Genomic DNA, 26,658 nt, shown 5'->3' with positions numbered 1-26,658 from the left:
TCTCAAAAAATTATTTAATTCCCCCCCCAAAAAAAGGAACATGGATAAAGCAAACTAAACAAAGTCCCACAACAGATAACCAAAGTAACGAAGAAACACTTGAATAAACCTAAAACGAGAAACAAACTATGACTGGTGAATAAGATGTAGAACAGACAGGGATAATGACATATCACAATGACATACTGCAATGACAATGAACTGAAAGAAACCAGGGAACTCAATACAAACAGATTGACGAGACAACGAGGAACACCTGGACAAGACACGAGTGGCTGGAGAGAGCTGATTGGTCGACACAAGGTAGATTGACGAGAACGAGTGGACACAATAACTAAATGAGCACACGACAAACATGGACCAAAACTCAACACAACCCAAACCATGACAACCACAACAAGGGTATCTACTAATCCACTTCACACCAAGCGGAGTTAAAAAAGAAAAACAATGAATCAGAAAGTCACCATCACACGACAGGTCTTTGTAAATGCTTTATATGCAACTGTTTCTTGATCTTTGCAGACACTATAGAAAACACTTAAGTAACATTTTTTTAAACATTTAAAGCAAGTCGGAGCTTTCAGACATGTCTAGTTTTCTCCCCCTCGATTCTGCACACATCTCTTCCAACCATTCAATCTCATCTAACACGGGCGAACACACACGCACGCGCACACACACTTACACACGCACCCACAAACCACTTATATCAGGCTCTCCACTTATGATTCACAGTAGGCTTTATAACACTTTCTTTATCGTACAATATTTCTCAGCTTTTATTCATTTAAAATATTTATCAACATTTATGCTGTAATATTTGGAAAGTGATACATTTTATTTACATGAGCTTATTAAGTGTGAGCTCAATGCAATGTGCATGTCATACAGTATGAAGAATTTGATGTATGGCTGAGTGTGTGCATGTTAGCCTTGATTCACCCAACCGTTTGTGGGAGCCTTGCCTGAGCCAGGTCCTGTTTCCAGGGTGCTTGTGAGGATGTGTAACAAATCTGTTATCATTCTGTTGAAATCCATGGTGGGAGGACCAAATCCACCGATCTTCTGTTCAATACAGTCACAGTCCCAACAAAAGAAGAGTAGCATACAGCTCTGATGCCTGTCAGTCCTGGAGGTGGGTAGCTTTAAACAGGCATTTTGTCTTTTGTCGCTCCATTAGAGCTGTCTCTGATGGCATTAGGAACTCGTAGGGGACTGTGGTGTGAAGAAGCAGTCTTTTGGACTCTTCAAACATTCAGAGGCCAGGAGACCTGAGCAGTTATCTCTGAAGGCCAGTTGGTTGCATGGTAAGACTCATACAGGGCCACAATTTGTCACAGTACCTTGCTCGACTGCCCGCTGGAAGTCCTCACCTCAAACTGTTCACACAGTATCCTTTTAATTTTACTCTTGCATCTATCCTTTTCTACTTTACACAGGCTACAAGCACTTGTGTACTGTACACAATCATCTCTAACCACAGAGATAAACAAAGTAAGATGGCACACACATTCAGCCACATGTACTAATCAGGTCCTAGACAAAACAAATGCAGATGAAATTGAGGCACATAATCTGACAGGCACTGTTAAGCCTGAAATTTGGTATTTAAAAAAAAAAAAATCTGACATAAATGATTAACATCTCAGAGACAAGCTCCAGCTATCAGCCTATTGAGATCATCTACCTACGTTTCTGTGGATGTCCTACATGTACTGACATACCTACTGTAAGTACCATATGAGTAAATACCTGTAGTTTGGGGGAGCTGCAGACGGTACCATGAAGATGATATGGTGATACTCAGGTGTACCCTTGTTTGCTTTTATCAAAGATGAAGGTTTTCTAGTCATTATGCAAGCACATAGAATCAATGCGCTCCAACAGTCTTATAAACTCTGGATTGCGGCCCAAAATAGTCAAAGGCCTATTTCTGCTGTGTCCCTACCTAGTAATAATAGGCTTTCTTGAGACCAGGTCTGAAGATCAGGCATTGTAGTTTGTGGTTGCATAGATAGAAAAGCTTTAACAACCACAGACAAGTGCCTCTGCTGGGTGCAAGACTGACCCTTGTGGAGAATGGTAATGTAAATATCTGGACAATCTCTTCAGCATGACTTCACCCACAAAGACCTAAAGGGAGCTTTTTCATTGGACAATAAATCTTTGAAGTATTACTATACCAGTTGAGTTGATTCTTAGCGTCTGCTAATGGTCAGAATGAACGCAAAAGGGGATAATGTGAGATAGCAGCTAATCTGTCCGTCTTTCCCTTCACCCCTTGTTTTGTAAGAATGGGGATCAGGAGGTTCAATCAGCGTCGGTTCAACCATCGTCTGGGGTTGAGTCTTCTGGAATAGATGAATCCTCAGCAAACTCATCCGAAGAGCCACTCTTGTGGATGCGGCCATCGCAGCGCATGCTATGGAAAGTCTTGCGGAAAGCCTCCATCATTGAGTGCGCTAGCTTCTTAGCCTCCAGCTTGCTCTCACACTCCACGGCGTGGCAGTCCATCTGGAAGGTCAGGTCATCGTTGATTTCCCGGTAGATCCAGGCAAAGACGTTGGGTCGGATACTGTGATCGGCTGTGCAATATGCAATCCGTGCCACCTGGTAGGTGTCCATGGTTACTGAGGCCTCCCCGTGCCCATCCAGGTGGTGGAGACGTACCTGGAAGGGCCGTATCTCCAGTAGAGAGCTGCCAGGGGGGCATGAACCCTGCTGGTGAGTGAGAGCACGATGCTCCACCAGACCAACCACTGCTGACTCTGTGCAGCCAGACAAGAAGTTGGTCCCAGAAATAGTAACCTTGCCCAGGTAGGTTACCTGCAGGAAACAAAATTACTTTGCATTAATAAGACTAATCATTTTCAAGAAGATGACAAAAATGCATTTTTTTAAACCAGATGTAATCACATAGACATCTTGGGAGGCTTGACAAACAAACTCAAACTGCTGCAAGTCTCCGGAAGCCAGTATGAATATTGAAGGCATAAAGAGGTTACGGAAGACGCTAAATAGATCAACTTAAGGTAAAGTAACTTAAAATACGAAAATCCCTTCGCAGATGGAAGGCCGTCTATGCTCATACCCAGAGAGAAAAGGTATTTTGCTCGACACTGGTTGAAACAGCCTCCATAGAATAACATAAAAAACAACACCGCATACCAGGACCGCAACAGACTGAGGAGATTGAGATAGTTAATTCAGCCAGTCTGAGAACAGCCCAGCAATAATGGCTCACTTGTGCCCTTTTGCTACACTACTCTTTATGGCTTTATAAAAATACACAGAGGAGGAGCCTTTGACGAGCCAAATATTCAAATAGTTTTTACTCCCGTCTGTGTTTATAGTGGAACTGGGGGATACTTCTCTCTTTCAAAATTGTATCATATTTGACACATAGCTGTAGATGATGTGAGGATATTAAGATGGCACATGTAATTTTACTGTATTGTACGATGAAATTGTATACTTTGGATGGACATCTGGCGTAAACCTGCAAGTCTTTGTTCTCCCTTAAACAAAAAAAAATATTACATATTTTGGAGCACCTTAAAAACAAGATGATGACATCTCAAGAGGCTATCCTACTTTATTTTTTTTTTAAATCAGTAAATGTCCATGTTAAGAAAACAATTCTACTGTAAGTCAGACTGACAGCATGTATGAAAGAGAGCAGACACCCGTGTCTGGTTTTATTCAAAACATGCTTTCCTGCTTTCACAGGTTATGTTTAGTCTGCCGCTGCCAGGGCAAACCCCTTTTTCTCCACCATGTCTTAAAATGAATAGGATCTTTCAAGAAAGCATTTATAACAACCTGCCAGTCGCTGGGTGTGTGATTCTGTCAACCAATGAACAAGGAAGAAACTAACTTAAAATCTCAGAAAGTATGAAAATTCATGACAGCAGGAATACATTAACCCCAAGGATTGGATTAAAACATAGTACTTTAGCCATTTGCTAAATAAATAACATCATATAATACTTTGCCAGAAACTACTACACTACTTTCCAGGTAAACAAAAATCTACCTTCAAGGGAGGAACTGAACGTTATAGAAGGATGTGTGGATTAGCAGTCGCTGCCAGTTAGTTTGTATATGTATGAGTTGAAAGTTGTACAGCAAATGTGAAAGCTCAATGCAATGTCTCAAAATTGGTAAAAGACAATCATTTGCCTTATTGACACTCCAAAGGCTTTCAAGGCCACATGAAATAAATCATGCCCAGCAGCGTTGACAGAGAAGCCATGATGAGAGAGCCAATGATCAGATGAGGGCTGATTTCCTTAGGTTCTTATTTTGATATTGAATATCTTGTTTAAAGTTCATTCAGATTGTCTGCTTTTCAGTTTGATTTGAGCTTTTCATTTGCAGGGTTGAAGGTCAAACATGCAGTTGGTGTTGTCTTCCCCAGACATTTGCTCTCATTTTCTCATGTGAACCAGGTCCGTGTCTCAGTTGGTTCTGTTCGAGGTCGTTTCACTTAATTTACCTTATGAATAATATTCTTAATTCAGGCGAAAGGTAGGTGGGAAATGTTTGAGATGAGTGAATTCACACGACTTACTATGAGTCAAAATGAAGTCTATCTTCTAAATTAGGGTACAATGCAGAGCCAAAACTAAACTATAAAAAATATAGTACGACCATTGCTTTTTTTCATTGTGTTGGCATTCAAAATACAAGCACAAGAAAAGGCTATCTAATGTGCCACATACTTCCAAAATATTATGTCGAGGCCAAAATAAATACTGTGTAAAAATAATGAGACTTCAGATTAAAATGAATAGCATAATTTAGGTGTTGAGGGAAATTGTCCAGCAGAGTATTGCAATATCATTGGAATTAGTTTAAATATATTTGACACGTTATGTCGTACTATGCATAACATGTCAAGAAAACAGTTTAGCAGCTATTGTGTGCAAGTCTTTCCAAGTGTCTGTGTGTGTGTGTGTCAGGAAGTTACAAATCGTAACGGAAAAAGCAAATGATTCAGAGTTAAAAACAACAGGAACCTCTGCTGGAGGAGTTTGTGTGATTCAAACCACAAAGTCGCTTGACTGCAGCTTTCATCACAAGTTCTGGCTAAAGTTGATACCCTAAATCCATCACCAACCAGCACACATCGGCAGTCCTCCAATTGTTTGAAGGCCAGGCATGCATCTTTAAATCATCTCAGCGAGCTAAAGAGTCCTCCCATTTGTTTCAACTTTCCATGTGTTTCTCCTCTGTTGCCTCCTGTTCTCATAACTTTTCCCACTCTCGCTTATATTGGTTTCTTCAGTGTACACATCACCTCCCACCTCTTCACTTCATTTATCCTCACATCCTCTATACTGTTTTGCACTTCCTCATTTAGCTAATTGTTTCCAGTTTGCAACAGTCGAACTTAGTTAAAACATTGAGTGCATGTGATTTCAAGACAGCATGAAGACACTGTGAGGTAAGGGGGCCTTGAGCGCTGCAAAGTGGATGAGAAACGGAGCATGTTCAGAAAAACAGGCATCCTTGAGGGGCAAGGAAACTAAACAAATGTCACCTCGACTTTGCGCGCATGGACGTGTATTCACACTCAGTTGGCATAAATTCTTCCTCTGTTCTGTGGTGTTTGTTTCTGTTTGACAACTTTTTCCAATCAGTGTTTATGCAATCATTGGATGGTTTATATGTTAATACACAGCGCCGCTACCTAACGAGTCAATCCCTTCTGTGGACATACCAGGAAAAATACAGTACTTCTGCTGTCGTGTTTTTGTATTTTCTCTCTCTCTTAAACAAAAAAAAAACAAAAACAAAAATAGATGTGCAATTACGGGGAAAATCGGCCATCGTAACTCAAAAACTGTGGTCAGGCACATACTTTAAATTCACTCAGTTGTAACTACAATTCAATGTTACATTGCACACTGTGACGATTGAATACATTTATTGATCCACCCATTTCACATTGTACATTGTGACTTGCAGTCAACTTAAATGATATGCATTGTAGAACAGGCATTACAGTCTGCTTTTTTTCATTAAAAAAAAATTGTCTTCCAATGATATAGCGTAAATCACAGACATACATCATAATTCATTATAAAATTGGAACAAATACTGTACTATTTATATCCAGCAGGCATAGCATAATACAATAGAGAGATGGATTATTGGATTGAGGGAAGGACAGACAGACAAAGAGTCAGACAGACAGACAGAAAGATACTGTTGATAGATCAACACACAATGAGGAATAAGAAAAAACTGAATACAAATACAAAAACACAATATACTATACATGACTGTTGTATTGAATCACCGATCTGTATTGAATTAAATAGACACAATATTTAAAAAATAAATAAATAAATAAACTAATACAGCAACTGGGCGGCACGGTAGACGACTGGTTAGAGCGTCAGCCTCACAGTTCTGAGGACCGGGGTTCAATCCCCGGCCGCGAGGCTCGTGGGCTAAGATTTGAAACAACAACATTCCCAAACTACTCTCCTCCAAGCTTCTCCAGCTGTGTGGAGTTTGCATGTTCTCCCCGTGCCTGCGTGGGTTTTCTCCGGGCACTCCGGTTTTCTCCCACATCCCAAAAACATGCATTAATTGGAAACTCTAAATTGCCCGTAGGCATGACTGTGAGTGCGAATGGTTGTTTGTTTCTATGTGCCCTGCGATTGGCTGCCAACCAGTTCAGGGTGTACCCCGCCTGCTGCCCAATGACAGCTGGGATAGGCTCCAGCACGCCCGCGACCCTCGTGAGGAGAAGCGGCTCAGAAAATGGATGGATGGAATACAGCAACTGCAATCGTGCATGTAAAGCAGAGTCATTACTGATAATGGTTATGACTAGAGCTACGAACGAATCAGTGTCCCCATCCGGCCTTAAAGTCTCTGTGGATCCAGATCTTCAATAGATCTCTGGAACTGTGTGAAGTACCATCCTGTTTAAAATGCTCCACCATCATCCCAGTCCCCAAGAAACCTGCAATCTCTGGTCTGTAGTCATTCAGACCAGTCGCCCTGACATCAGTGGTCATCAAGTCCTTTGAACGCCTCGTGCTGGACCACCTCAAGAGCGTCACACGACCCCTGCTGGACCCCCTGCAGTTTGCCTATCAAGCAAACAGGTCTGCGGATGACGCAGTCAACATGGTACTGCACTTCATCCTAGAACACCTTGACGCCGTGGGGGCCTACACGAGGATCCTGTTTGTGGACTTCAGCTCTGCGTTCAACACCATCATTCCCAAACTACTCTCCTCCAAGCTTCTCCAGCTCAGCGTCTCGCCTGCCTTCTGCCGGTGGATTTACATCCTCCTGACGGGCAGGACACAACAGGTGAGGCTGGGGGGACACTTACTCATCCACATGCACCATCAGCACCAGGGCCCCCCAAGGATGTGTCCTCTCTGTGCTAGTCTTCTTACTCTACACGAACGACTGCACCTCAATGGACCCAGCTGTCAAACTCCTGAGGTTTGCAGACAAGACCACAGTCATCAGTCTCATCAAAGACAGTGACGAGTCTTAGTATTGACAGGAAGTTGAGCAGCTGGAGCTGTGGTGCGGCCGACACAACATGGAGCTGAACAGGCTCAAGACTGTAGAGATGATTGTGGACTTCAGGAAGCATCCTTCCCACACTGCTCCTCACGCTGTCCAACTGCCCTGTGTCAATCGTGGAGACCTTCAAGTTCCTGTGAACTAGAGTCTCTCAGGACCTGAAGTGGGAGACCAACAATTAATGCCATCCTCAAAAAGGCCCAGCAGAGGATGTACTTCCTGCGGCTTCTGAGGTAGCACGGCCTGCCACAGGAGCTGTTGAGGCAGTGCTACACAGCAGTCATTGAATCAATCCCGTGTTCATCCATTATGTGGTTTGGTGCGGCCACAAAAAAGGACAAACTCCAACTGCAATGGACAGTCAGGACTGCCGAAAAAAAATCGTCGGTACCCCCCTATTCACCTTTGAGAACTTGCATGCTGCCAGAACTAAGACAAGAGCATGCAAAATTGTCTTGGACAACTCCACATCCTGATCACCATTCCAACAGCTTCTTCCCTCTTGCCATCAACCACTTAAACAGTTGACTTACAATTCCGTTGTAACATGCTGCCAATTTTGCAAATCTCTGTTGAGACACTACTATATTATTCCTGCACTCGCTGTAGTAGTCTCGTCACTCTGCACTATTTGCATATCTGTTGTTGACCGATACTGGCTTGAGGACTATGCATCATTTGCACAGGGGCAGTTGTGGCCCAATGGTTAAGATCATCACCTGCCACCATGGGGGACCTAGGTTCAAGACCCTGACCGGACCATCTGCCAACATCCCCCAGACTCACAGCTGTGGTGTCCTTGAGCAAGACACTGATACCCTGAAGTGCTCCCCGGGTGCTTCAGTTGCCCCCTGCTCCAGTGTGTTCTACTAACAAGTGCGTGTGTTCACTGTGATGGGTAAAATGCAGAGAACAACTTTTGTGTGCATCCATGCATGTTCATGACAATGAAGGTGATTCATCTTCTTCAGTTATCATTGGATCAGCATTACCGGTAACCTTTCATTGCTCAATGACTCTCCGCATTGTGTTTTTCTGTCCGAAAAGTATATTTTGGCTCCAACTATTGGAGACAAATTCATTGTTGTTGTTTTTTTTTTTTTTTTTACATACTTGGAAAACAAAGATGATTCTGATTCTGATTCAGGTGATTCATGTTGACTCACGAATCCCCATGAAAAAAACTAATCCCAAATAAGAACCTTCACATTTGAATAAAAACAACTCAAAGAATAACATACTTCTTACTTTATTATTCTGACAAGTGCTGCAATGCTGCCGCTTCCATTGTTTTACGACCGCCGCCATTTTGACTTAATATGCATCGCTTCTGCACATGTACACATTGTAGTTTCACTGAGATCTCCATAAAAAAAGGGGTCTCCACTTGCATTTAGGCTAGCTCTCCAATGAGCTGCACAGATAACATAGACGTGCCACAATGGAAGCTGCAAAGGAGCCATTGCTGAAGAGGGCGACCACTGCAGATTGAATGGGAAAGCATTTATTCAACAGAGTTTGAAAGATGACTAAAGAGGCTAGCTAGCCAGCAGACTAAGTAGCCAGCAGGTTAGCTGTAAAGGAGACAGCTTGCTCCTCTTCACGAGGATTTATGGTATTGATGAGAGGAAAACAGACTCCAGATTCTACCTGTAGCCAAGGTACAGCGAGGGATCCTGGTTAAAGTAAGCCATTTTAAACTAAAAACAAAAACTTTTCTGTACGGAGACACGGCAGCTAAAACGCAACAGTCAAAATGTGCCAGTGTACTCTCTTACCGGTTCAACAGATAGTTATCAAATATTTTAATTGGACTTTTCATTTGTTGGACTATAATTTCAGAATAGTACAACAAGTAACGATTCGATCGTGATTTGCTATAGTCATTCGTTTCTGTCAATGCGAACAGCAAATGGGGTTTCAGGGTGCGGGTCCGAGCACTAGTTATGACAGTTCATCCTTGTCACAGTTCAAATGAACTAGAAATCCTCTAATTTTTTCAATACTCACATTTCCAGAGACCACATGAAATATGAGGAGAAATAACTATTTATTTAGTAATAATGGACAAAGACCATACAGGCAGATTCAGATGCAGGGCAGGAAGGACAGTGAGTGAAGGTTGTTATTTCAAGATGGAAAGTGAAGATGATGATGACAAATGCAAAGTATGACAAGAAAGCAACGGATACACAGAGGGAGACAAAGCAAACATCCGGAGTCCTGTGAGCTGGCTGGGAGGAGGAGAGACAGGAACATTTTGGCCTTTTGCAAAGGCATGGAAGGTGCAGCACAGCTGTTTCAGTTATCAGTGGAGAAGGAACAGAGGAAATGATGGGGGGGGGGAAAGGTGAGGTTTGGGAACCAATGAGCAAATACTTGACCCTGAAGAGAGGCTTGTGCACACAGCAGAGGAGCGAAAAAGGACTGAGATGAGAAAATGGAGGTAGGAGATTTTGACAAAACCATGTATAGGATCAAATCTGGGAACATGCTACAATTTGAAGGATGTTTCAGCAATGGCAATTTCACACACAGTGGCCAGAGAACAAACAACTATTCAGTGTCAAGAGTATCTGATACTTTATCATTATTTTATTATCATGTATGTTTTTCCAAAAGGGAATGTACAGAGTACACGTGTTGAAAGTCTTGAAACACAAATGTGTTGGTTGGCGCCTTAAAGCTATAATCCCCAACTTTTCTGTTATAAAAAAAAAAAAAAAAAAGAGGCAATTTCACCCAAGCCACTATGAGAGGAGATGACACAATGCTGATTAAGCCATTCAGCTTCTCTAACATTTTGCTGTATTTGTCAGTATCTTATTTTTTTTATTCGTATTTAGTGAATGCCTTACTCATTTCCCGCACTGGCCCGGCACTGCACATGACAGCACGGCTATGACAGCATGGAAATTACTCATGTCCTTCAAAATGTTGTAGAATCACATATAAGGGGCATAACACGCATTGCCTCCGTCATATTGAAGCGACGGATCTGTTCTTTTGTTGTGATGCAGAATCCGAGCTTGGGGGGTGCGCCAACAGTTACATACTAAAGCTTTAACTGCTGATTATTTCACACAGGCAAAATGGTTATGGTAATATAAAGTCACATATGTTTTATATTTCCTTGATTGTAAGAAGGAAATATTTGTTGTGATAAAGCCTGTTGGTTTCTTCCCATTGTCCAAAAATTTTATATTATGGACAGTTAGTCAACTATTTCGTAACCAATAAAATTTTTAACAATGGAATGTACCAGTACAGAAATATTTTGAAATCAGCTCTCTTTTTTTCTGACAGCAGCTAGCAGTGTTGGTGTCACCAAACATCATACAGAAGGTCAAGAAAAACTAACTGTAGCTACTGTACATGAAGGTGGCAGACTGCATCGCTAGAATTGCAATGACCACTTCAGACACAAGACCAAAGTGACATGTATACTGTTTAAACAGCCTAAGATAAACTGCTAATTGGATATCTTAAAGGAAAATTGGCACAACCAGTGTACGAAAAGGTCACAACACAAATGTTGCACTGTCAGAGACTAAGGTGATCTTGACATTTTCCCTCAGAAGGCCCCTGTCTGGATCCCCCTACATGACTGGGAATCCACGGCTTGGGAATGCAGCATTCCTGAGGAGGTTGTTAACATTCCTGTAAACTTATTGAATCAGCACAGCACAGCTGGCTCCACTTGCCAAGGTATGCAAAGAAGGAAGAGCAATGTGAGCGGTGTGTGTTTGCATGTATGTGTGTTTACGTGTGTGTGTGTGTGTGTGTGTGCGCGCACATTGAATAGAGTGTATGTGTGAAGAGCAAAGCTTAGTCTGAGTGTTTTGGTTTAGGTCAAATCAGTCGTAACTCAGTCTAAATGAAAGAAGCTTTTATATACACATCTTAAATACAGTCAGCTATAGCATAGGGAATCTATATACTATTCCAGTAATGGTACCCTCCATAATGTCTTTACTCTATAGATACATTTTGGTCTAACCCACAAATTTGTGTGTAGTTTCTAGGTAAGTTGATTGGTGACCAGGTAAAGACATATACACATTTCTTGTTTGCATCTTTAACGTTTGTGGACAAATAGTTTGTTGCATAATTTATTACACACAAGGAACCTAATGCTCAAAAGTGCATTTTTTTTGGGGCTATTCTATCTTTAAGATATTGTGAGCTGTAATTATTTCACCCCCAATCTATGAGGCCATTAATCAGCTGCATGCCATCACCGTTTGTCCTGTGAACTACAGATAATTGTTTGTCCAGCTCAGTGAATGGAATCAGAATGTCAAGTAGAAAATGGCAGCAACAGCAGGCTCCAAGCTGATGGCTAAGAGTGGTATAAAATCAGCTGCTTAACAGTCAAATGACGATGAGTCTTTTTGAGGTATGACAATTATTTCCACTTCCAAATGTCACTCAAGTAGAGTGACACTCTCAATCAGGATACTGCATCTTGTGATTCCAAAATCTATTTTGTCCAGAACCTCAGGTCAGTGAGCAGGCCTATCCTCCGTGGAATGGATGAAAATGTTGAACAAGTTGATTGATGTTTCATTGGAAGGCTGTTGGCAATGTGCGGTGGTAAACCACATCCCCACCAAGCGGTCCAGTATGGTTTAGTTTAGCTTGTAATTTATTTCATTGTCAAAAATGTGAAAGTTACCAAAATAACAAACTAACTGGAGAGCATCACTTCTTGCCAAGCTACCATTGGGACTCTGGTACTGAAAGGGTGGATCTGGACACAAAGCATGTCTTTTAAATACAAAGTGTTCTTGTTTTTTTTTTGCGTGTAATAAAAAGTCATAAAATTCACCATACTTGCCATTTAACGTTGTTGTGGCGCTCCTTTGGTGAATTAATTGATAATAATAATAGCTAACACATCTATCACAACTGGTCAATACATGACGCCAATACAAGCCAAATCAGGATTGTACATTCTGAATGGGCAACTAAACCAGACGTTTCCATGGAAGAACTGGAGCTGCCATTGACAGATTTATGTGGCACAGTGACACAGATATGTGCATACTGCAGTGACCACTGAATGTATGTTTCATTCAGCCTATTTATACTTCAGACACAAAGTCGAGAGTAATGCAAATCAATCAAACCAAGTTTGACAATTAAAGGAGTAAAAAAAAAAAAAACATTTGACCAAATCAAACTGGTCTATATTACTCTTAGTTTCTGACTGCAACTCTCACATAGCTGCAAAGTGACAAGGATCACAGTGTGTCTCAATGGATGTGAAGTGGACTGCTTTAACAGCAGCGAGCCAGATGAGAGGTGGCATTTGATCGATGCTAGCTGTTAGCTTTGGCATCGTGTCAGCAGTCTTCAGCCAGCCTTTCTGTTTGCAAACTGACACTGCGGGCTCGAAGGGAACTAAGTGGAGGAGGAGGGGATGAAGGAGGCATAAGAGAGAATATAAAACACTGTCAGGATAATAAATGGTGTCATATTGTACTGTAGCGTATAAATGTCAGCAGGGCGGACGGCGTGGAGAGCAAAGCCGCTATTGTTTCTTCAGTTTTCTCTCATTTCAATAATGTCTGGAAGTGGAGACACTCTGGCAGATGGGCAGACAGATATGCAGACAGGCAGGTAGTGACTCAGACAGGATGTTACACCTGCCAACAGATGAAGGCGGTGAGGAAGACCAGTTCGCATTTTAGGAGGTTTCGCAAACAGATGGGAGAGATTACTTTTATGTGACTGGTGCTCTGCTAAATAGTGGTAGTGGTATCCACGGCAACGTGGCTTGGCATCCTCTACAATGCTGGAAAGAGCCGTGAGCTCAGAGGCTACAAGTGGATGTTGGGATTCACACGAGGCTATCAAGTCCAGCTATGTTCAGCCTTCACCTAGGCGACACGTCAATATTTATCTTCTTTCATGGCAATGAGAGCCAACTATGTGATACAATGTGCACACTACCATGACTTTGCGACATCAAAGTTCTGCTTATTAAAAACATTATTTGAATTTGGGTATAAATAATGGCATATTTGACACATTACGTCAATGAATAACACTGACTTTGAGTGTTAAAAGTGCCAAATAATAATCCTGCCCTTTAACACTGATAACATTAGTGCCTATGTAGAAGAGCTAAAGTGGCCAACAGGAACAAGTCGCCGCCGGTCACCTACTCACTCAAAAACCAAGTCGACTCTGCTCTGCAGTCTGAGAAAGGGAGGCTGTCGGGAAAATATCGTCAATAATTACACTTGCTGACAAAGCGAATAAAGCAGCAAGTGTGAAAAAACATCCGTCCATCCATCCATTTTCTGAGCCGCTTCTCCTCACTAGGGATGTGGGAGGAAACCGGAGTGCCCGGGGAGAACATGCAAACTCCACACAGGCGGGGCTGGGGATTGAACCCCGGTCCTCAGAACTGTGAGGCAGACGCTCTCACCAGTCGACCACCGTGCCGCCGTTTAAAAAAACAGCAGTTGCCAAATTATATACATAACAGGTCCAATACAATGTGCAGGTGCAGCCAGCTGAAGTAATGAAGAATAATGAAGAATTACGGTGAAGATTCACATCTCTTTCATTTCTGAAGTAGTTTGGGCCATCGTGTTTTGGAGTCCGAATTTGGACTAAAAATGGAAGCAAACTACTTTGTGAAGTCACGACACAAAAAGGTTTCTACTGCGGATTTTCAGAATATATGTTTTTTAAAAATCCATATCTGATTTGAAGCAATATTTTCACAGACTTAAAATCACAATGACAGTCTGTGTACATTCATTAGTAAGTGTGTGCGGTGCATGTCAAGCGCTTTCCTGCTGACTTTCACTTCATGTCCACATTTGAATTTAAGGAAGTTTGAGGTAATGTTGTTTGAAGTCTATTTTGGCCTCTAAATTGCTAAGAAGTATTTGTTCATATGCGTCTTTGTGTCAGAGTCACTTGCGTGGAGCACTGTGTCTACACTGCAAGAACAAATATTTCAACATTAAAGCATGTTAAATTATCAGACTGTAATAGCCAGGTATAGTAGCAGGTTTGATAAAGTACATTGTGGAAATGAATAGAACGAGTGTGTCCAGAAGAAAAGTTGGATTATGACTGGAGTAATACTATTATAGATTTAGTATTCAGGGAAAAGACTGGATTTGGCGATTATAAGGTTTCATGTGATTTTACCTTGTATCCAGCATGGGTTTTGTTCTTCGTAAGCGGTGTGGTGGAGCAAAGTTCAATGGCCTCGGGCTCATGGAAGATCACCGTGGGCAACGGCTCCTTTCTCAGCGTCAGCACATTCAGCTTAGTCTTCAGCATGCTCTGAAAGTGCTGATCAGAAAGAGGGAAAAGGTTAGGCTTTTTAAAAACTTTCAGTGTGTACTAGACAACTCTTTGCCACCCAACAAGAGGCCAAATAAATATAACCAATAACACAGTTGACCCTGTTCATGGTTACATGGTTTAAAAACTTGAAATTCAAATTTTCAAGGACAAGAATCAAGAACTCAAATCTTCTTTTGTCCCCTGCGGGGTCGCCACAGCGTTTCATCCTTTTCCATGCAAGCCTATCTCCTGCATCCTGCTCTCTAACACCAACATCCCATCAACCTTCTCTTTGGTCTTCCTCGAACTCGATTGCCTGGCAGCTCCATCCTCATCATCCTTCTACCAATATACTCACTATCTTTCCTCTGGATGTATCCAAACCATCGAAGTCTGCTCTCTCTAACTTTGTCTCAAAAACATCAAACCTTGGCCGTCCCTCTGATGAGCTCCTTTCTAATTTTATCCAACCTGGTCACTCCGAGAGCGAACCTCAACATCTTCGTTTCCGCCACCTCCAACTCTGCTTCCTGTTGTCTCTTCAGTGCCACTGTCTCTAATCCGTACATCATGGCTGGCCTCACCACTGTTGTAAACTTTTCCCTTCATCCTAGCAGAGGATGTCACATAACACACCTGACACCTTCCTCCACCCGTTCTAACCTGCTTGGACCCGTTTCTTCACTTCCTGACCACACTCACCATTGCTCTGGACGGTTGACCCCAAGTATTTAAAGTTCTCCACCCTTGCTATCTCTTCTCCCTGTAGCCTCACTCTTCCCCCACCACCCCTCTCATTCATGCACATATATTCTGTCTTACTTCGGCTAATCTTCATTCCTCTCCTTTCGAGTGCATGCCTCCACCTTTCTAACTGTTCCTCCATCTGCTCCCTGCTTTCACTGCAGATCACAATGTCATCTGCAAACATCACGGTCGACGGGGATTTCAGTCTAACCTATCTATCCATCCAGAGCTCAAATCATCATCTGATCAAAAACAAACTTTTTTGTGTTCCTGTGATGATAAGGCCAAGAGGAAAATGGTCAGGACAACAAAACTAAAAAGGATGGATAACGAAAGCTGCATCATGTTATAACTTTAACAACAGTTATGGTGTTTGTTTGTTTTGTTGTTGTAGTTGCACTCACATAAAATGTTAGTTTAAAATGTTAGTCAACTTCTATAATTTCTTACTTCTGACAACAAATCAGGGGTCAAGGTGCCTCCTGGAATGAATTCTGGGCAGGTTCCGAATGTCCACTGCACAACATTAGCAGATTGGAGGCTTTTGCAACAGAAAGTGGAACATGAAGAACAGATAAAGCGAGTGCTGCACATGCGGTAAAAATACAACAGGCAAGCTGCCTTTTTCTGCTCCTCCAGACGGTTTCCTGAGGCCAGGCCCAACTAAATGGCACAGGCCCCGTGTCTGTTCTTCGTGGAAATTATTTCTTGAAATGGTCAGAGCAACAAGTCAAATAAGAAAATAAACCGATACTACAAAAAATAGAAGATGAAAAATCTGTAAAGCTTAATCCAGAATAGAATGGCACTCACTTGAGTGCAGAACTTTTCCGAAAGCCTCATTTGGATCACTAATTGATTGAACACACTGATTATTGGCATTCAAATTCATGAATTATTAAGTGAAATCAAGGGAACTGTTGCAACATAAAAACACCTCCATCTTTATCCAGCGTCGCACCAAAATGTAATAGGTTCTTGCCCCACCCTTTGATTAAGTATTTTTTGCATAATCCTGCCTCTTATCAAAAACAACAATAACATCTTGAAGGACCTCATTTGAAGGCAACACAACTTGAGCAGGTTGTTGGTAAAAGCTCGGCGAAAACCGTTCCCTGAGAAACCCCTGAGAAAGTCAATCTTTCTCAGGGGAACAACAAAGGCTTGCCAAGAAACTCAAATTTTACTTGAAATGTTTCTGTATTCCGTTTCTTTAATAATCCTCACAAAAAAACTATGTCAACAAAAATTAACATACTGCGCTAATATACAATATTGAGCTGGTTCAGACAGGTCCCGCACCAAGCCAACTGTCAGTTGTCTGCCAATGGAAGGTACAGTACATCTGTGAGTCTTTGGCTGTAGTTTTTGCAGTGTGACCTACACTATATATTGGCCCTGCTAAATCAAGTATTTTGAAACAGCTGCACAGACCTTAGGGGAGTAACTATTGCACCAAAAGAATGATCTATCCTATGAGGTGTTATTCACAATGACTGTAGAGTGAGCTAACTAACACTCCGCCAGAATTGGTTTGAGAACTTGGGACAAAGGCGGCCATAACAGTTTCTGCAATTAAACCATTAATGAATTGATTCATGAATCAATGGATATACCAGTATTGATTATTATTTCTTTTATTTTTATTAACTGAGAAAGTATCAGAAAAAAACACCACCTATACCCGTAATTTTTTATTTTGTTCACTCAAGACTAATTCTGTTGAATGTGCACAATGCAAAGAAAATGCATAGAGCAAAGGCTGTCAACACATGTTAGCTGGCATCAACCATTTCTATTAGTTGGTTGGAAATGCCAACACTATCATTTGAATATCTTTAAAGGTTTTGGTGCATTGTACCATATGTGCCATTGGTCAACCAACCAATGATGATACTATATACAGGTAACTTACTGAATGCTAACACTACAAGCAGTCAATGCTGTGAGTGGTGGTTACACTCAAACAAATCATGAGATCAGGTACAAATATGTGTATTTATCTGCTAAAGTAGGAATTGCTCTTAGCACTTTTACCACCTCATAACAAAAAACAATATGCCTAATCCTGTGACCAGTGCTAGGGCCAAAGCCACATTCACCGTGCAATGACCTTTTTTTTTAAAAAAAAACAAAAAAACATAAAGGAAGTTCGCGTGTCATAACAGCAAGAAAAAAAGAAGTGCAAGGAGCAGATGGAGGAAAAGGAGAAAAAAGTTGACAAAGTTGTGAAAGTAAATCCACATGTGTGTAAATGCTTGCTGACCTCCGCGTCAGCACTTTACAGCTTCCTGACAGCGGCTCACATTCCTGCGGTCGAGCCGGGCACGGACTGAAGGGAGGAGAGATTGCCCACCCCCTACCTGGAGCAAAAGGCATGAGTGGAGGGCCACTCTGAATTGTATTCATCATATTTTGACTTTGTTTAACTGCATTTCTCATATCCCCAATGTCCCCTCATCAAGTGATGACAGTTATTGATTCTCTTTTCGATTCAGACTTGGAGTTAGTGACAGACTCCATTGTCAGACCAGCGCGGGACTGGTTGCGAGACAAGGGTCTCGTCTGCACGCTACAATACACAATGGCTGGCGTCACAAGGAAACCTCAGAAACCTCAGCCAGGATTAGAAAACACAAAAGCTCTGTTTTGAGATTTGCATTTCAGCAACTATTTTGTGTAATCTGAATTCGTTTCAGGTGCCTAATCCACACTGATCAAAGTGTCACTGTAAAATGAAAATGTGATCCCAAATCTAATTTACTCAACACTGTATATCCCTGAGAAATCTACTGGGAGAAGCTTAACAATATTTCACAACTGTAAATTGAGTCCAAAACTCCAAAGGTGGCCCAAACTCTGGGTTTTCTGTGGTCCTCCATCCGTACATGGATTTATTGGCTGTCGTGTCTTTCGGAAACGTGCCCAACATTTACAGGTCCCATTCAGCTCAGTTTACCCTTTTTTTTTTTTTACTGGAATGGGAGTCTGAATAGAAATGAAGTTATCCAAAATCTTACACAATGACTTCACGCAGTCAGTATAAGATTATCAATGAGAAGATCCAGCCAACTATTTTCAACGGTCAAATCTAATTTATGTATTATGTACTTTTTGTTGTTGTATGTATTATCATAATTTGTCATGAATAATATGCTCTGGAGTCGCTATAATTCGCACCCCCAAAATCGACCCCAAAAATCAGGAAAACCCTTCTTCCTATGCATAATGCACACCGCATTTCCTTATCGTTCATGTCGGGACAGTCCATGCTTCAATGTAAAAAAGCTTAACGTTGCTTAATGTCACAAAGTTGCGACCATTCGTCACCCTAATTTATGTGGACATCTCTAATTATATTCCCATCTGAACATATCAAGAACAAAATCTCCAATATTTTGAATTTCATGGATGGGGTGACCGGCGAAAATATATATATACACATTTGTAACGTTAGACATTACATATCATACTGGAATGAAAGTGCACCTTTTCACAACCCCCCCTGGGTACTGGTATACATTTACACAATTTTTTTTTTCATTTTCCTTATACCTATGTTTAATGCGCTCTATCAACTTTAGATATTTTGTTTTGGGGGGGGGGGGGGGGGCGGGGGCGGAATGCACATTATACACGAGAAATTACGGTATTTATTCAAATGGGTTCGTCGTCTTTCAAGTTTAGCCATCAAACACTGTTAATCTATTACCACATCACATTAATGTCTGCCATCACTGATGCAAATGATGCTTGACTTTTCACACTGACTTAACTGCTGCCTGTGTTCAAATGATTTGTGTGAATCTTTGGAATTAGGAAAGATTAATTTAGGCTTTGAAGTGCCAAACCATGTGCCTTTTCAGAAAATTCCATTAATCATGTTTTATGACTAAGCCTATATTTTTTATCCTGGAGTCCAAACTCCTAATAAATTATACCCCACGCTATTTGGCTCAGAATATTTTTTTCTAAAGCAGCAAACAAGCTAAGTGGTGTGAGACCATTTTGGCTGACTTGTGAGATCAAAGAGTCAACAAGACAAGTATTGTTTCAAAGATGTCTACGAACATAGGAATGCATACTAGTAAAGGAAATTATTCACCTAAAATGCAGACACTGAACTCGGATGACATTCTTCAAGGAAGGAACAGGCATGCAATCTTTCAGAGTATTTTCTTCTGCCTCCTGCAGTGATGACTTTAACAGTAACAGATGGTAGGTTTATCCTTTATCCCCCTCAGGGAACGGGACAGTAGAGGAAAGAGTTTCCCAGGTCGATCTCAAGGTTAGAAGCATGGGGTTGTAATCCACCTCTACCACATTCACTCAATATGAGTGAATATGCTGTGGTCACTGTAACAAACAGTTTTACTGAAAATAGTGCTTCCATGCTCCCAAACGTAAGAAAATAAGAAAATCTGGTTCAGGTTTTTGGCTGGTTCATCCTTAAACTGTGCCTGTTTACAATAGTTGCATATGAATCTTACACACTTGCACTTACGCTAAATTCTTGCCGGGTTAGTCTATAATATCATGCGTGGCTGCAAGAGTAGACACAAAAGCCTCATTTCCACCAAGCAGTTTGGTTTTAGTTTTGTTCGGTCGGTTTCCTTATCTAAAGGCTTCCGAAACATCCGACCCACACTGTCCCACTTTTAAGCAGGCTTTTTGTTGAGGTACGTTTTTGCAGTACTGCTATTGCACGTCACTATTTGGGCAGCACGGTGGAACAGAAGTTAGCGTCTCAAGAGCTTCTGGGTTCAGTGTGGAGTTTGCACGTTTTCCCCATGCCTGCATTGTGCGGGTACTCAAAAATTTCAAAAACATGCTTCCAGGTTAACAGATGACTCTAAGTTGTCAATAGGTGTAAATGTGAGTGAATGGTTGTTTGTCTATATGTGCCTCTAATGAGGACAAGCACGTTCGAAAATGTATTTATGGATGTGATTGGTTTCTGTAGGGTGACACTCGACATGTAGCCGTCTTTTGACTGGTTAACAGAGAATTGTCACTTCTGTGTTATGGAGGAATGTGCAGGAATTTAAGCAGCTGTTGTAGTTTACGGATAATGTCACTATGTCAGCATGTAGAACTGTGCCATAGCGCAATGTTGCTTATTTCATTGGAGAGCTACTTTGCTACTATGATGTTCCACTAAGCACCTATCGTCACCCCACTTATATACACTGTAGAGGTGCAAATATTAGCCAATTAAGCAACAACTAATCGATTATCAAACTATTCAACATTTATTTTGATCATCGATCAAGAGTTTAGAGATATGGTTTCACTTAAAACTGTCCAAATCTTTGGAATTTCAGCCTCTCAACCGTTAATATTCTCTGATTTCTGTAATCATCCATGAGAGCATAATGATTATCTTTGTGTTTAATCAAAAAAGGACATTTGCATTTGCATCTGATTTTTCTTGGGAAAAACAATGGTCAACATTTTGGCCTATTTTCTGACAGGTTACGGACCAAACCATGAACTGAATCATGATCAATTCAGTTTGAATTGTCCTGTTTTTGAATAAAGTGATGGAAATAAAAAATAAATAAAAAAAGATTGTTTTATCCGATTTAACAATGAATTAAAAAATGATTGACAGATTCATCAATTGTCAAAATAATCGTCAGTTGCAGTTTCAATACACTGCGTTGGACACACGAGCCTGATCAGATCCAATCTGTGCGACTGACTAGCTAGCACCATCATGTTCTTGGTCGTGCTATTTCTACAATCGTCAGTTCTTCACCAGCCTGAGCAAACAAAAATATTTAGAGGTAGAGAAGGACAGAGCTACCCATTATGAGGGAAAAGTTACCCATGGATGGGAGGATGGAAGGATGCTCTCCTGCAGTCTGTTGCAGGGGAGGAATTGACAGTGTCACAATCTGCCTGTTCCTAGGACATTTTACAAGAGGAAATACATTGAAAACTGAGGGAGATCAACTTTATCCCAATTCTCACATCATTGGAGGCTCATCATTCCATCACTTCAAACTTTATATTGCACTTGCGGTCCGCTCCAAAATGTTCCATGGTGAAAACCATCAGTCTAACCTACAGCGCATAACCCTCTTTTAAAATACATCGGTATACACCACATTGACACCTGTTGTCAACAGTGCGCACAATCTGTTAAGAGTGAACACCTGTTATTTGGGATATTAGTAAGGGCCTAAAAAAAAAAAAAAGAAAAGAACATAATAATAATAATAGTCCATCCATCCAACCATCTTCTACCGCTTATCCGAGGTCGGGTCACGGGGGCAGTAGCTTTAGCAGGGACGCCCAGACTTCCCTTTTCCCCAGCCACTTCATCCATCTCTTCCGGGGGGATCCCAAGGCGTTCCCAGGCCAGCAGAGAGACGTAGTCTCTCCAGCGTGTCCTGGGTCATCCCCAGGGTCTCCTCCCGGTGGGACGTGCCCGGAACACCTAATAATAATAATAAATAAATAGTGGGAACCAGTAATGTTTTTCTATCTCCACATTTTCATAATAGGGCTATGAATCCCTCCATTTTTGGACTATAAGATAGTACTAAAACTACTGTAGCCCCACTAACAACACAATACGAGCAGAAGACGCCTTTGACAAGGCACGTCGGCTGAGTTTTTAGCACATCAGCCTCAAGGTTCTGAGGTTGGGGGTTTGAATCCGGGACCCGGCCTTCCTGTGGAGTTTGGATGTTCTCCCTGTGGATTTTCTTCCAAAACTATGCGTGTTAGGTACATTGAAGACTCTAAATTGTCCTCAGGTGTGAATGTGAGTGTCAAGGGTTGCCCTACAATTGGCTGGTAACCAGTCTGAAGTCAGATGAGCACACCCGCGACCCTAGTGAGGATATGCGGTATAGGAGCTAGATGAATGGACGGACAGACAACTTGTATTCCTCCGTAATGTTGGTGTGTGTCTAGTCGGTATCACAACAAAACGGTGCCAAAAAGTGCTGCAGAACAGACTACCGGTATTTCAGAACCATTTAACAATGAGAACAAAATACCACAAATTATGACTGATTAAGTTTCATGCTTTGAGGTTATTTTTGCAAATACTATGTCATGTCACACCATACTGAAGACACAGAGTAAAGAGCTGACCAAAATCTTTAACTCAAGGTTCTTTTTTCTTTCTGATGCATCATCATGTGGAGAAAATTAGAGATGGATTAGCAGCATTGACAGATGCTTTGCCAATGACCCAATGTGAACATATGTTTTTATTTATAGGGACACTGCAGCTGCATGTGTATAGTGGCATCCCATTTTGTTACTGTTTTAAATCCTTTTCAATATAACGACAACATACACAATTGATGGGCAAATAAAGACAAGGACGCATACGTACAAAATAAAAAGCAAAGGCAGGTGACAATAGAAACCAATCAGTTGAGCTATGTTTGTTTTTTCTCAGCAAAGGCCTGTTTGTCAAGAGTCACACATAGTTACATGTCAAAACGTGGAAACCAAGGCTAAAGAAAGAGTTGCTGACACAGAAAAATACACGCTTGCTCGCCACAGGGCTTTTCAAAAAAGAACATTGTCTGTGTGTTTTTGTGTTCATCCGAGTGTGCACTTGTGCCAAGATTAGTTAGTGTAGGATGGCAGGAGGATGATGATTTTAATTTTTTTTTTTCAAAGATAAAGAAAATGGAGGGAAATCCAAAAGATTAATAAATACCGGTACTCCAACATGCTGACTTTGATGGATCCTGTAACAGTTTTCTGTCTTTTCTCAGAAACTCTTGCCACAACCTGCATCTCTTCACCCTGTCCCTGCTGTCGCTATCTATCTCTTTTTCTTGCTTAAACATGAGACTGTTATGCAGCAAGAAATCAGATGTTGCCTTGGCAACAGAGGAGCAAAGCCAGTTAGAATATAGATGTACGTCATAGCGAATGAAAACGGGAAAAAAAGACTAAACGATCTAAATAAATCGAGACCAACCAGCTACTTGATGGTTCTGCAGAAATCCCCATCAACCCTGACTAAACCGATGTGAAAGATACCAATGTAACTAGGGCTATCGCCATGGGTACACAACAGGCAAGAGCCTGCTACTGCACCTAGTTATAATGTGGGTCTAATGGTTCTTCCCTTCTTTAGATGCTCTTAATTGGAAACGCTGCATAACTTTGTATTTAGCACTGCTACCGCTATATAAGCATGTTTTAGAAAGGAGGCCATAATGAAAGAATCTGCAGTACCATAGTTCCTCAAATGGTGTCCAAGAAATTTTGGAGAGCCCTTTTTCAAAATGCGGTATATCGATTTGGATTATTATGGGGGAAATTACACTTATTTACAGTGACCTGCAACTTTTTAAAACATTAATTTTGTCCTGTTAACACAAACATTGGCTCTTTGATTTCAAAAATATCCTTTTTTTGTTAGCCCGTCTATGGCGTTTTGCATTGTGTGTTAGCATTAAGCTAGCAGACTTTCAAAGTGATGTGGTTATTTTAAAGACACAACTTATAATTTTCTTTGTTCTATGTTAAATTTGACCATAAACTTCAACTGGGAGTGACAATAAACAGCTTGAAGCCTCTTCTTTTTTTTTTTTTTTTTTAAAGAAGTGTTCACTATCTACTAAACCGCTGCTTGTTTTGAAGTGAGTGGAGCTGCCATCATCTAGCTCTTGGATCTCAAATCTTTACTTACTGGTCAAAGCAAAATATTAATGTTATGAAAAGTGAAGACAATCAGCAACTCTGGAACAGATTTTTTGCAAGAAACATGACATAGTCGCACATGATTTGCTTTCGCGGGCCACATAAAATGAAGTGGCGGGCCGCACCTGGCCCCTGGGCCTTGAGTTTCATAGATGTGCTAAAACAAAAATGTTCATTTTACTCAAACATATAACTACTGTATAAATGTCAACATTATCAAAAAGTAAATTTTGCAGTGGTCTCTTTTTTTCGACAGCCATCGTTAATATTAGCTCATTTTAACAATTTGACATGATAATATTAACATTTAAAATAGGTCCACACAGTTTCTAAACTCAAGAAAAGATGATTTCATCATAAACATGACAGCCCGTGAAGTTATAGAAGAATGCGGTTGCTAGGCGACGCATGTCTGGTTAGTTGTGTAACCATTTCGAGGGCCGATTAATAAATTAGGGATGATAGGAGATGTGCATAATGGTGTCATTTACAACGGCCACACAGTGCAGCTCACTCTGAAATATATCATTTTTTTAAAAAGAAAACGGAACTCTTAATAATTCGTCATTGTATCTTGCTGATGTATGGGCAGAAGAGAGGATTGTGCAAGTTGACTTGGCAGCCAGTCGACAGGGCCACATCTGGAGAGCATTATGTCTGCAGGAGACGCGAAGAAAGGCCCCCGCTTATCAAACGACGTGTCATTAACGAGCATTTTTTTTTTTTTTTTTTTTTACATTTCCTACACAGGCACCTCTCTGCCGTTTCACACAGGAATGAAAAACATCCATCTGGCGTTTTGAGGTTGAAAGGCCCATGTTTGCACACTTGAGGTTATAACGTTCATTTGAGGGGGGGGGGGGGGGGGGGGATAATAATAAAGCTTTGTGTACCAATATGACTATTTTAGGAATCGCTGAAATGTTTGTATTGGGGGGGGGGGGGGGGGGGGGTAGGACATTCAGCGTGGGTTTCGTCGTGGATAAACTACGTGCACATTTTTGCGAACTGTGAGTAGCTGCACGTAAACGTATCACCAAATACAAAGACGTAGAAGCGGCGAGTTGGGAGGGGGGCGGGTGACAATTTGGTCATTTTGGACTCATTTTAAACGTTTTAAAGGTGGCTGTCGATACTCATGGAGTCGTTTAAAACATATGTAGCAAGTCAAAGTGCAGGAAGAAACCAGCATACACACACACATCACAACGGGAATCAGCCTACATTAAAAAAAAGACAGCACAATCTTCATGTTTGGGCTCCTTGTCGACAGTAAACGCCTCACCGGCCGCCATGTCCTACCTGCAGTCGCTCAGACGCTGGTTGCCACATATTAGCGGTTATGAAAGGCTCTCCTCTCCGTCTTGACGACAGCTTGTTCTCTGGTCGTAGCCCGATTCACATCTGCTCGCCTGTCTGCCCTCCTTCAGCCTGGACCAGTCGGCGACCAACGATGTGTTGCTCCGCCTGACGGCAGTTGCGTCCTTGGCCAGCAGGTGGCAGTCGCCGCTCGTCTCTTATGTCGCCTCGCAGTGCTGCGTCCAAAGACCTCCGGAAATTCCACGCTTCTTATGTGTGTGTGTCAGTTGTGCTGTTTTTCTTTACCTGATTATCAGTGGTTAGACGTAACGAAATAAGAATAAGTAGTTACTGTACATAAGTAGATTGTGCCTACTTTGAGTGTTTATTTACCAGACACATTTTACTTTCACTCTTCACATTTGAAAACAATTATTTGGACATTGTACTCCTTACTTTGTCAAAAAAGGCACTTTCAACGTTCACCTTATTTGAGAGAATTGTTTGATGTTGTTAGTTACAGTATATTTTACGTGGAAAATGAGTTTTGTTTTGTCCCAACCTAAACCACGACATTAAAAAAAAACACATGGGCTACAATTCTGGTGTATTTTTTCAAATGGTATCATTAATTAACTGAGCATTTTTTTGCAAGTCAGTGAGATGTTTTGATTGCGTGTCCACTGTTTTTTCTTCTTCTTCTTCTTCTCAGTACAATTATTATGCAAGTTAATAATAGAAGAAAACTCTTTTGTATGCATTTTTCCCCTTTGTGCCAAGTGATCAAAACAGGTAGCCTACTATTCCTTCAGTTTAAGTATGATCCGAGATCTTCACTTTTCATAATTTCTACATTTTGTGGATGCATCAAACAACAACTCGGAGGTCAGGACAACATACAGTATTTGAATTTTCTTCAAATGTGGGCTGAGTCCCACAGAAAAGGCCGTTTACACAGGGAACATCTGGACCAAGCCTGAGGTCGCTGAGGCCGTTCCCATGACTAACGCTCCATAAAAGGTCTTTCCCACAACCAACTGTTGT

The 26,658-nt window shown here is 41.3% G+C and overlaps 1 protein-coding gene across 1 annotated transcript; it reads right to left on the bottom strand.

Annotated features, from left to right (window-relative positions):
* Nucleotides 1-283: 283 nt before the first annotated feature.
* On the bottom strand, nucleotides 284-25,786 carry pid1 (phosphotyrosine interaction domain containing 1). The gene is made up of 3 exons (XM_061681564.1): nucleotides 25,618-25,786; nucleotides 14,743-14,889; nucleotides 284-2,829 (listed from the first exon to the last, which is right to left on the bottom strand). The coding sequence occupies exons 1-3, from the start codon at nucleotides 25,645-25,647 to the stop codon at nucleotides 2,329-2,331; spliced, it is 678 nt and encodes a 225-aa protein (XP_061537548.1). The 5' UTR covers nucleotides 25,648-25,786; the 3' UTR covers nucleotides 284-2,328.
* Nucleotides 25,787-26,658: the final 872 nt, after the last annotated feature.

The sequence above is a fragment of the Phycodurus eques genome, chromosome 7 (genome assembly GCF_024500275.1).
Source record: "Phycodurus eques isolate BA_2022a chromosome 7, UOR_Pequ_1.1, whole genome shotgun sequence".
NCBI lineage: Eukaryota > Metazoa > Chordata > Actinopteri > Syngnathiformes > Syngnathidae > Phycodurus > Phycodurus eques.
Note: the sequence above shows the minus strand (reverse complement) of the source record. Positions and strands in the feature narration are given on the sequence as shown.